General features: G+C 40.2%; 1 protein-coding gene across 1 annotated transcript; it reads right to left on the bottom strand.

The window, feature by feature from the left end:
* Positions 1–558: 558 nt before the first annotated feature.
* On the bottom strand, positions 559–10,988 carry DYNLRB2 (dynein light chain roadblock-type 2). The gene is made up of 4 exons (XM_061134074.1): positions 10,876–10,988; positions 8,504–8,579; positions 2,142–2,309; positions 559–821 (listed from the first exon to the last, which is right to left on the bottom strand). The coding sequence occupies exons 1-4, from the start codon at positions 10,876–10,878 to the stop codon at positions 778–780; spliced, it is 291 nt and encodes a 96-aa protein (XP_060990057.1). The 5' UTR covers positions 10,879–10,988; the 3' UTR covers positions 559–777.
* Between the last annotated feature and the right edge of the window lie 390 nt (positions 10,989–11,378).

Below are 11,378 nucleotides of genomic sequence, written 5' to 3'. Positions count from 1 at the left end.
TTGAGGAGGTTTGCATCTATGTTCATCAGTGATATTGGCCTGTAGTTTTCTTTTTTTGTATGTTGTCTTTGACTGGTTTTGGTATCAGGGTGATGGTGGCCTCATAGAATCAACTTGGAAGTGTTCCTTTAAAATTTTTTGAAGAGTTTTAGAAGGATAGGCATTAGCTCTTCTCTAAACGTTTGATAGAATTCTCCTGTGAAGCCATCTGGTCCTGGGCTTTTGTTTTTTGGGAGATTTTTGATCACAGCTTCAATTTCAGTGCTTGTAATTGGATTGCTCATAATTTCTATTTCTTCCTGGTTCAGTCTTGGAATATTGAACTTTCCTAAGAATATGTCCATTTCTTCCAGGTTATCCATTTTATTGCCATATAGTTGTTCATGATAGTCTCTTATAATCCTTTGTATTTTTACATTGTCTGTTGTAACCTCTCCTTTTTCATTTCTAATTTTGTTGATTTGATTCTTCTCTCTTTTTTTGTTGATGAGTCTGGCTAAAGGTTTATCAATTTTGTTTATCTTCTCAAAGAACCAGCTGTTAGTTTTATTAAGCTTTACTACTGTTTCTTTCAGAAACTGATTTATTATATAGTTAAATCACATATTTACAATACATTCAAAAGGGACTAAATGAGACACGTAAAGAGTTTAAATGTAAAAATAGAAAGGACTGTCCAAAGGAACACTTAGATTGGATTATAATCTCAGGAATCTTTAAAGAGTGAAGTGTTTTCCACCCAGCGTCACAGGACAGAAGATGTTGGCTGTTGCAGGTCTATTCACACGGATTCTGAATGACGATCAGAAGATATTCCTTATCTGTGGAGAGAGATGGACAAGGTTAATCAACCCTAAAAACTTGTTGTTGTTTAGTCACTAAGTCGTGTTTGACTCTCTGTAACCCCATGGGCTGTAACCCACCAGTCTCCTCTGTCCATGGGTTTTCCCAGGCAAGAATGCTGGAGTGGGTTGCCATTTCCTCCTCCAAGGCATCCTCCTGGCCCAGGGATCAAACCTACGTCTCCTGCACTGGCAGGGGTATTCTTTACACTGAGCCACCAGGGGAGCCCACCTTCTGTGTTGTGTGTGTGTTAGTTGCTTAGGCGTGTCCGACTCTACATAGACTCTACATAGACTGTAGCCCACCAGGCCCCTCCATCCATGGGACTCTCCAGGCAAGAGTACTGGAGTGGGTTTCCATTTCCTTCTCTGAAAGGAACTATAGAAAGAAAGAAAGTGAAGTCACTCAGCTGTGTCCAGCTCTTTGCGACCCCATGGACTGTAGCCTACCAGGCTCCTCCATCCATGGAATTTTCCAGGCAAGAGTAGGCTACCCTAAAAATTAAATTTAATAAATGAATGCTTCAGCTCATCTGCTTTTCTCTTCAGCACATTGCTTGGACCTTGTGTAGACCAGTGGCTTGCCAGCCTGGCTGCACAACAAAATCACCTGTTGAGCTTAAAAAAAAAAAAAAAAAAAAAAAGAAAAAATACCATTACCTGGGGCCCAGCCCCAGAGATTCTATTGGTTTCAGGTGGAGTTCCAGGTATTGGTAAAAATTTTTAAAAAGTTCTCCAAGTGATTCTAATGTGCGGTTGTGTGAGAACACAGGTGCAGGTAAAGCTTTAGTTTGTGGGTGACTCTGATTTTACAGCTGCATTATAGAGAAGTTTACTCTAGATTAGATTTAGGAACATTGAGTCCTGTTTTACACTAACATCCACTAACATCGTGAATGCACCTCCTTCGAGGAAAGAAGTATTTCTGTGACAGCTGGCTTTTGGTGGCCCCCGTGAATGGGCTCCACCCCAGGGAAGGTTTGAGACCCGAAAGACCACCCTCTGCTTTATTCCCTGGACAGGAGACATTTCTCCCACTCTTCAGGAAGTCCGTGTGCTAAGTTCACATAACAGGAAACCTACACCTCCTAAACATTTGACTAACAGGTACAAATGGGCAAAATCCAACTTCCTAATTTCAAGGAATTTTCAGATTCAAACTTCTTCATTTTATAACTGAGGAACATGATGGGTCATATTGCATTCTAAAACCCACAATCACCATCCTTTGAGACAGAAAGACTTTATCCATTAAAGTAGAAAGATGCCTGAAGTGTGAAATGAAATGTGCCAGATTACCTGGAGCCACCATGATTTCATGTTTCTTGGATCTGATCCTAAGAAAAGTTAGGTCGTTCTGAGGGTCAATGTCACGGACGGTGCTCTTGGCTTTCATGGTCAGCTGATGAAGGAGACCTGCGTACTGAACTGTTGTTGAGTTGTCCAAGGTCGTTCGGATGGGGATGCCTAGTGTGAGATTTAATTATGGGTTAAACATTTTTTTTTCATTTTATAAAAGTTATATGTGCATCATAGAACTACTGGAAAATACTGGTAATTTTAAAAAGGAAGAAAAAAATGATGACTCATATTACTCACTGGAACAATTTTACTTTATTTCCTTCCAATCTTTCTGCCTCCACATGGGTTTTAAAATTTAGTTGGATCAAATGATAATAGTAGATTTGACTGTTGCTTTTTTCTTCACTCAAAGGGCAGCATACAAGTTTCCCTTGTTGATGGTGCCATCGACATTATTTTTAGTGGCTGTAGACTTTACTATTCTTTGGATATATCATAATATAATCAACCTCCTACTATTGGATTGTTAGGTTGTGTGTTTTTGTTTTCATACCTAATGGTGATGAACACTTCTGTACACAAATCTTTTGGAAGTTGTTAATTGATTATTTCAGTAGTAACTTAACATGTTTCTATATGAAATGCATTCTCCTAAGCGACTCTTGAGTGTCCCTTGGACTGCAAGAAGATCCAACCAGTCCATCCTAAAGGAGATCAGTCCTGGGTGTTCACTGGAAGGACTGATGCTGAAGCTGAAACTCCAATACTTTGGCCACCTCATGCGCAAAGTTGACTCATTGGAAAAGACCCTGATGCTGGGAGGGATTGGGGGCAGGAGGAGAAGGGGATGACAGAGGATGAGATGGCTGGATGGCATCACCAACTCAATGGGCATGGGTTTGGGTAGACTCCGGGAGTTGGTGATGGACAGGGAGGCCTGGCGTGCTGCGATTCATGGGGTCGCAAAGAGTCGGACACAACTGAGTGACTGAACTGAACTGAACTGAAGCACCCTGTCTACAGTGAGTTCACTGTGAAAAGCTGTGAAAAGTCCACTTGTGACATGGTGCTAGTTTCCCGAGACCAGAGATAGAAGGGGGGTATCTGCACATGCTAGAGAGTATATCAAAAGGGGTTTTCATAACTTCTTCATACAGTGTTTTGCAAACCTTAATTTTTATGCTAGAAAACACAGCAACAAAGATGCTGTAGTTTGGCAGGGGATTCCCTGGTTTGCACTTATTCTTGGTTTAAGCGTGATTAAATTTGGCTACTTGTGTGCTCTATTGTTTCATTATGAGTGTAAAACAGAAGCTATTAATTTAGCTGAAAAAAACCTAGCCAGACGAATATGCGAGTGTAATTTAATTCCGTCCAAATCAATCCAGCCTCTACTCAGGTCACTCCATGCTTATTATGGAACAGGTGCTGTGCTGGGTATTTTACATATATTGTATCTAATCAGAGCCAACCTTCATATTATTTTGAAAACTACCAGATAAGCCAGAGAGTTCCAGGGATTTGATTTGCAAATGTGCCTTGAATTTCGGGGGACATATGAAGGTGAATCTGGGATCGCTGTCAAGTTCCTCAGGAACCCGAATGAAGGCCCATCAATAAAAATGGCTAACGTGGCTCTCTTGGCTTTTTTCCCTCAGAGAATGTAGCTTCAGAAACTGGTCCGAGTGCTTCTAACTTGGGACTTTGTGTATGTTTCAAGAAAATCTTTGAGAACCTCGACTCTGACTTTGAAACAGACTAATTTCCTTTCCCTTTAAGAAATCCATTCTCTCCAGAGTAGGTCTTGCCAAAAAAGATGAGGAGGAGGATATTTATAAGGAAAACTTTTCCAGTAAATAAGGCTCCATAGAAAACTTGTTAATTTCTGTATTATTGTTTGCTGGCCACTTTCTCTCCGGAAGTCTGGAGAAGTTCTGTCTTTCACACCCGGGGAACCATCACAACCGTGTGTGTCTTCACCAAGCAGGAAGCTGGAAGTGGAGCAAGCACTCAACCTTTGAAGAGCGCTTTTTGACCAAACAGTTTTATTTTGCATCATGAAGAGTGACTACCTACAAAGTCTGCATTGCTCAGTGTCAAAAAAGAAATACAAGCAGAATAAATTATTTAAAGTACAGATGACAAGATTATGAATCAGATGCTCGGGCCTACTTAGTCAGTCTATTCATGATTCAAGTCAATAAATAATAGACCTAGCGTTCCTGAATAATAAGTGTGCACCGTGGAAACTCTTGGAGTTCTTCATATCGCTGTGGACCCTTGGGGAAAAAAAATCAATCAACAAATGTTTATTGAGTTCTTGTTTGGGACTGTGTGAGGTAATTAAAAAACAATTTATTAGGAAGTAATTTTAGCACATGGTATAAAATGCACCCACTTCTCCTTCTGAGAGGTAACCACTACTCTGAGTTTCTTTGGTATCCTTGCAGAGATAGTCCAAGTCTATTCAAGTATGTTCATGCTTGTATTCTTTAACTGTATCATTCTCTAGTCTGTACCTTAACTTCTTCCATTTGATACACTTGGGAAGTTGTTGCATTCAGTCCACATAAGGCTAGGGCATTCCTGTTAATGGCTGTATAATGCGACTGTTGAATGGATGCTTTGTCATGAACGTAACTAATATATCTTCCTGACAAGCATTTGGGCTGTTCCCAATCTTTGCCTTTTATGAACAAGGCGACAGAATATGTCTGTGTGGATGCCATTTCACATCCGTATACACATGTGTGTAGGATAAATTCCTAAAATGTAACTTCTAGAACAAAGACTATAAATTCAATATTCCTGAATTTATGATACTGCTTTAAAAATATGACTCTTTATGATCCCACTAAGGTGGTACTTTTCAACTGTACACTTGTATTTTGGTTGCTAGATTATATTTCAAAAATAAAAGGAAATGGCTGGATGGCTGGATAAAATCTAATGAAACTCAAATGATGGGTTGTTAGAAATGTCAAGAATATTCAAAATTAAGAGCCTGCAGAAATCAGGCTTATATACATAAGAATATACAACGGATATGACTGTCTGGGAAACAAATATGCATGTTCACCAGTATCTAGTTCAGTGATCAGGACTGTAATATTGTAAACAATGAATTATTTTATAAATGGGAAACCAATGTTAACAAAGAATCTAACAAAAACCTACACCCCTCAGCACTGGGTTAAACTGATAAGCTCACTTCATTGTCATGGATAAGTCTATGTTTCAAATAGTGAAACCAAAGGACTCTACTGAACGTGGCAGAGGATGAGATTTAAATGTAAAAACATGGTAGAAGGCTTACCTCACCACAATTAAAAACCTAAAAAACTGTTAAAATGATTTGCCTGGAATTAATCAACTAAAACCATTGGTAGAGAATAAGAACACACAAACAGCAGTTTAGTTAAATATTTACAGTGTTAAATTTCATGGGACTTCTGAATGCTGCAAAGCTACATTGTAATAAATGGCACATTCATTTAAACCTGAGAAGCCTGTTGAGATGGAGTATTTCATTTCATTCTAGTCACACAACTTATACTATATGCTATTAATAAACATCCTTGTCATACACTCTAGTTGTTAATAATCTGACCATAAAAATAAGCCCCTCATTTATATTTTTTTGGAAAAGGTTAATTTGGCTTTCAGAAAAGTGCCCTGAACCTTAACACAACCTTTTCCTAGTAGAGGTTAATTAGAAGTTAATGAGTATGAAAAATAATATTGTGTTACTCCTGGATGAGAAAAGTGTTAATTGAGAGACCTCAGGAAAATAAAAGTCATTTTTAATTCAACTGCTCAAGAGATAATCACTGTAACACATCCCTGCCTTTTCTTCCATATTTCAGTGTGTATGTGTGCCTGGTTGTATTCAGGATTTAAAAATACTGGTTACTGCTTCATTTCCTGCTTTTTTTCCATCTAATATTGTGAGTAGTTTTTCATGACTCTAAATATTCTTCAACATTTTAAATAGAGTAATGGTTCATTGAGTAAATATTACATAATTAATTCAAAAATTTCCCCACTGTTGGGAGAGATTTATTTACTTATTTGTCTGTGTATTTATGGCGGGAGAACTGGGTTTGATCCCTGGGCTGGGAAGATCTGCTGGAGAAGGGGAAGGGTACCCACTCCAGTATTCTGGCCTAGAGAATTCCATGGACTGTATAGTCCATGGGGTTGCAAAGAGTTGGACACGACTGAGTGACTTTCACTTTATGGCTCTTATACATGATGCCTCTGTGAGATCCCTTGCACCTAAATCTGTTCTTCATTACTCATTAAATAAAGTCCCAGGAGTGGAATTACAGATGAAAAGGTAGGATATTTTTCAGACATTTAAAGCATATTGCCAGGATTATGAACTTTAGACTAAGTCTGCCATTAGACACATTGTCCTGGGTGTCAGGATTGGTGAATGAACGTACTGGAGTTAGTCGCTAAGTTGTATCTGACTCTTTGCGACCCCATGGATTGTAGCCCACTAGGCTCCTCTGTCAATGGAATTTTCCAGGCAAGAATACTGGAGTAGGTGGCCATTCCCTTCTCCAGGGGATTTTCCTGAACCAGGGATCGAACCCAGGTCCTCTGCGTCACAGGCAGATTCTTTACTGTCTGAGCCACCAGGTGGGTTGAATAGAGTCCGCTCCAAAATTCAAGCCTCCCCTAAACCTTAGAATGTGATCTTATATGTAAATAGGGTCTTTGAAGATGTGAGGTCATACTAGATCAGTGTGGGACCTAACCCAATGACTGGGGTCCTTATAAGAAGAGAAAACAGCACAAAGAGGAAAACGCACACGATGATGGAGGCAGAGGTGGGAGTGATGCGTCCTCAGGCAAACACAGCAAGGATTGCTGGAACTCACCAGAAGCTGGGAGAGAGGCAAGGAAGGATGCTTCTTTGAAGAAAGCCTGGACCACTGACACCTTGATTTCAACTTCTAGCCTTCCAGAACTGAGAGAAAATAAACGTCTAATCTTTTAAAGCCACTAAGTATGTGGTGTTTTGTTACGGCAGCCAAAGAAAACAAATACAGCCTCTCTGTGAAGTCCTCCAAATAATCCATCTTAGGTCCTGTGACGGAGCATATGCAAATGCCTGGGACTAAAATCAGTTCAACCAGAACAATGCACTCAGACTGGACTGCCTCCTGGAAATATTAGGCAAAGATCTTGATTTACCTGTAGGCTGATGTGAAAACCTCTCCCTCCTGATCGCTCAAACTGGGTCAATTTGTTACTTGACATTCGCTTGACACTGGGCATTTTTAAATTTTATTATTTTGTAAAACACATCAAATATTTTATCTGTACAAATAAATTAAAAATTTCCACATTCACAGAACTACTTCATTACGATTCTGTTAAGTACTGGATATTGTGCCAGGCCCTTGACAATTATTATTTCACTTAGTTGTCACAATCATCAGTAAAGTAGGTTATTTTCCGTTTTTAATAATAAGGGATTGAAGTTCAGAGCTTAAACAGACTTTCAGTGGGTAGTTGCTCAATAAATATTTATTGATGGATTTGCTCCATAATAATGATTAGCTGTGAGAGTCCGTTGCCAAGCACTGAGCTGGCAGTGTGCCAATTCCATGGTTATACCATGAATTATGTGAAGTAGCTACTCTTGTTTCAACTAACGCTCTGGGATCTGTGGCACCTCTCGCCCTTACAGATGCCTGAATCAGCAATGAAGCCAGCAGAAGCCTTTAGGAGGCTGCCACCATGGCTGAGCATGGAGCAATGTGCCTGAGAGAAGGCTCTGCAGACTGTTAATAGGCAAGCTTCTGGTATAAGTCTACAGATTTCATAGGTGGAAACGTATTGGCCCTTCTGAAACTATAACCATGAAGACTATACTATAAATTACATTAAAATCAATTCTCAAAGATTTCATGAACTATGGCAAAGGAACAATTTCTTTTCAAATGAAGAATGTGTACGCTTTACAGTTTCAAAATGAAAGCAAACTGCCAACAATGGTATTCTTATCTTCATTGTAATAGTTTTATAGCTCCTCCTGAAATGTTAGAAGAGAGTTTACCAAAGCTTTAAAAATTAGGCAATGTACAGCACTTCTTAGGAATAAATATACATTAAAAATTTTATTTCCCTACCTCTTAGCAGAGTGTTTGGCATGTAATTAATAGACACTCAATATATGTTTGATAAGTAAATGATACAGCTAAAATATGTAAAATATACTTTTGATTTAAAATTCCAAGATGTTTAAAAAAAAAAATTCCAAGATGTTTGCCTAAGACTTCATACAACAAAAATGCTCTTGGTCTGCTTCTGCGTGTCAAGAAGGCAGCCTATGATGTATTTACCTTCTGCATTTACAACCATCGTTCCTATAACCCCTTTGTGGCTCTGGATCCTCTTTAGGGTTTCCTCCACCTCTGCCTGGAAGAGATCAGGAAAAAAAATTAACCAGAGTCTTCATGGTGACCCCAGTCCTAAAGAGAGTAATGTTTAGAAAGATCCCTACTCCTTTGTCTTCTTAAACTAAGGTATTGGATGCTAAATCTCAGCTTTTGGAAGAGAGCTTTGAAACTGTCAAGACCCATAGGCAAACTTACATAAGACTCTCTACATATAACCCTGAAAAATATCTTGCCCTGGACTTTTGCTGAGACAGAAATCTTGCCTCACAAGAGCTCACTTCATTTTTATCTGTCTCTATTCACTGGAAAAGTATTATGTTGAATAGAAATCTGCTCCTGGTCATCTTTCATTCATTGATCTTTCTGTATTCATATGAAAAATTCCATTTCTACATTATAGATTAAAAAATATTTATAGAGCTATATTACTACCTCCTTCCTTCTAAAAGCATCATTTAATAAGAAATCATATTCTCAGTTGTAAATGTCATCTAACTGGGAGTTCAGATGATTAAATTAAAAATATTCTGTGAAAACAATGTATCCCAAGATTCTATTGGTAACTACAGCCTGGATCTCAGGGCAAGCTGAATGTTCAACCATGAATGTTATAATCCCATTATTGGATTTTAAATTTAGCTTTCTGAATCTTATGCATAGACTATATTGTAAAAGTTTCTTTCCTTCTACAAACACTAAAATTAAGAATAATATTTTCTAGCCTGCATATTTTTCATAACAGAGTAATCCCTGGATATTCTGAATTCAAACAGTATTCTGCAGAGTCTTTTGATGAGGGTTTATAAAATAATTTTCTTTCCAACATTGTATGGGTGAACATTATGTTACTTTGACTCAGTTTTCTTTTGACCCTAATGTAGGCAGGAGCACTTTTTCCCTCTTTCCACCACTATAGCAGGTGTTTTCTAAATTTCAGGCATTTCGTGTACCAGGTTTTCAATTTCTGCCATTATAAATACCATCTATATTATTCACCCAGCACATTTTTAGAATTATCTCACTGCTAAAAGTTTAAATGAATGCATTTTAAAAGGAAACTATACATCACTACCACAAATGCAAAGCCTGTATCATTTGTCACAGGCAGAAATAACCATAAAAAAAGAGAGAACATATTATTAAATTCTACTCCAATGAAAATTATGAGCCTGAGGTTTGCACTTCAGGTGAAAAATCAAAACTACTTGAGGATAGATGATAGTGGCATTAAAAGGACCTAAAAGTGCCAGAAAGTCTCTCCTGGAGACTGAAAAAAATGAAAGAGGAATAACTTTTTCTGATGTGATTCACACTGTGGTTTTTGGTATTTCTGAGCCACTTTAAAGTAGCAACTCATGTTTGCATCTCTCTTTGGGAAACACTGCACGAAAGCATCAGAGGCGGACACGACTGAAGCGACTTAGCAGCAGCAGCAACTCTAAAGCATAATACCTGACCAGGGGATTAAATAACTACTTTTTTTGTGCCATCTATAGGACAGCGTCCACAACTCCTTACATCCGCTGACCTCTTTATCATTTTCTGTTTTACTCTTCTCTCCCTGCTTGTCCCACCCTGTCCCTCTATTTTCCAGGTGTTTTATCCTTTCGTGATTTCTGAGCCCTCCTAATACAGTCTCTTAATTCCCATCGCCAATACCTTTTCATTCCTTAAAAATAAAACAAAACACACACACACACACACACACACACACACACACACACACACACACACACACACACACACACACACACACACACCAAAAAACGCTTTCGGTTTGTTCTTTTTCGACCTTTCCTCCTTCTCCATTTTCCTTTTCTTCGCCTCTCTTCTCCCATCCCTACTTCCTCTTTTCTCTTTAATTTTCTTTCTTCTCTCTCAATAGCTCCTCCTTCTCCCACCTCTCCATTCCCTTGAGCTCCCTGTCCCATGTCTTTCTTTCCTCTCAGGGTGATTTTTCTCTCCTCCATGGTGCCTCTTCCCCTTTCAAACTTCCCTCGCTGTCGAGGAGATTTGTCATTCCCCTCAGGATCTTTCATCCCTTCCATATCTCTTTCTCGATATTCTTCCTCCTCAAGTATTACCCCCAGAAGACAGCCCTAGATATCTATTCCCCAAGAAAGCTTCCCCCACCTACACATCTTCCCTTCCTCCACGGTCGCCCCCCTCTGGTCCCTCCAGCGTCTCCGTGTCGCCCCTCCAAGAAGCTTCTGGAGCTCTCAGCCTTCCTCACGGCCCCGAGAACTGGGCAGCGAAGGGACCCTGCCTGTCGGCACCCTTGGCGGGCGGGTTGTTGACAGAGACCCTGGATTTACCATCTTATGGGCGGCGAGACTCTGGGCTCAGACCTGCGCCACCGCTGCCCGGGATGTCAACAACGCTTCCAGCCGTTGCTAGGAGACAGTGGAGGAAGTGAGCTCCCGGAAGCGTGGGCACCCGCGCCTGCGTGCGCGCAGGGCGGGCCCTGCGGGGCTTGCACTTCCGCCCGGAACTGACTTGACCCTCCCGGCCGCCGTAGCCCGGGGCTGGGGACCGTTGCCCCGAGCACTCACCTGAGCTGAGAACTGAGGTACTTAGGCCAGGCTTCGAGTCGTTCGTTCGAAGTTTCAGTCAGTCATTCCTTGAGGTACGCGTTCGGTAACCGCCAGTTCTCCATTCAAGAACGATTTATTGACCACTTACCATGTCCCGTTCTCTGGGCCTGTGGTACATTCTAGAACGGGAGACAGACAAAGTGCGCGACAAACGAAGCAGTACTGTCCCAAGTGTGATATGTGTCCTGGAGCAAATAAACCGGGGTGGTTCCGTCTGACCCTGG

Source organism: Dama dama, chromosome 4, assembly GCF_033118175.1.
Source record: "Dama dama isolate Ldn47 chromosome 4, ASM3311817v1, whole genome shotgun sequence".
NCBI lineage: Eukaryota > Metazoa > Chordata > Mammalia > Artiodactyla > Cervidae > Dama > Dama dama.
The sequence above is the reverse complement of the archived record's forward strand: the minus strand, read 5'-3'. Positions and strand labels throughout refer to the sequence as shown.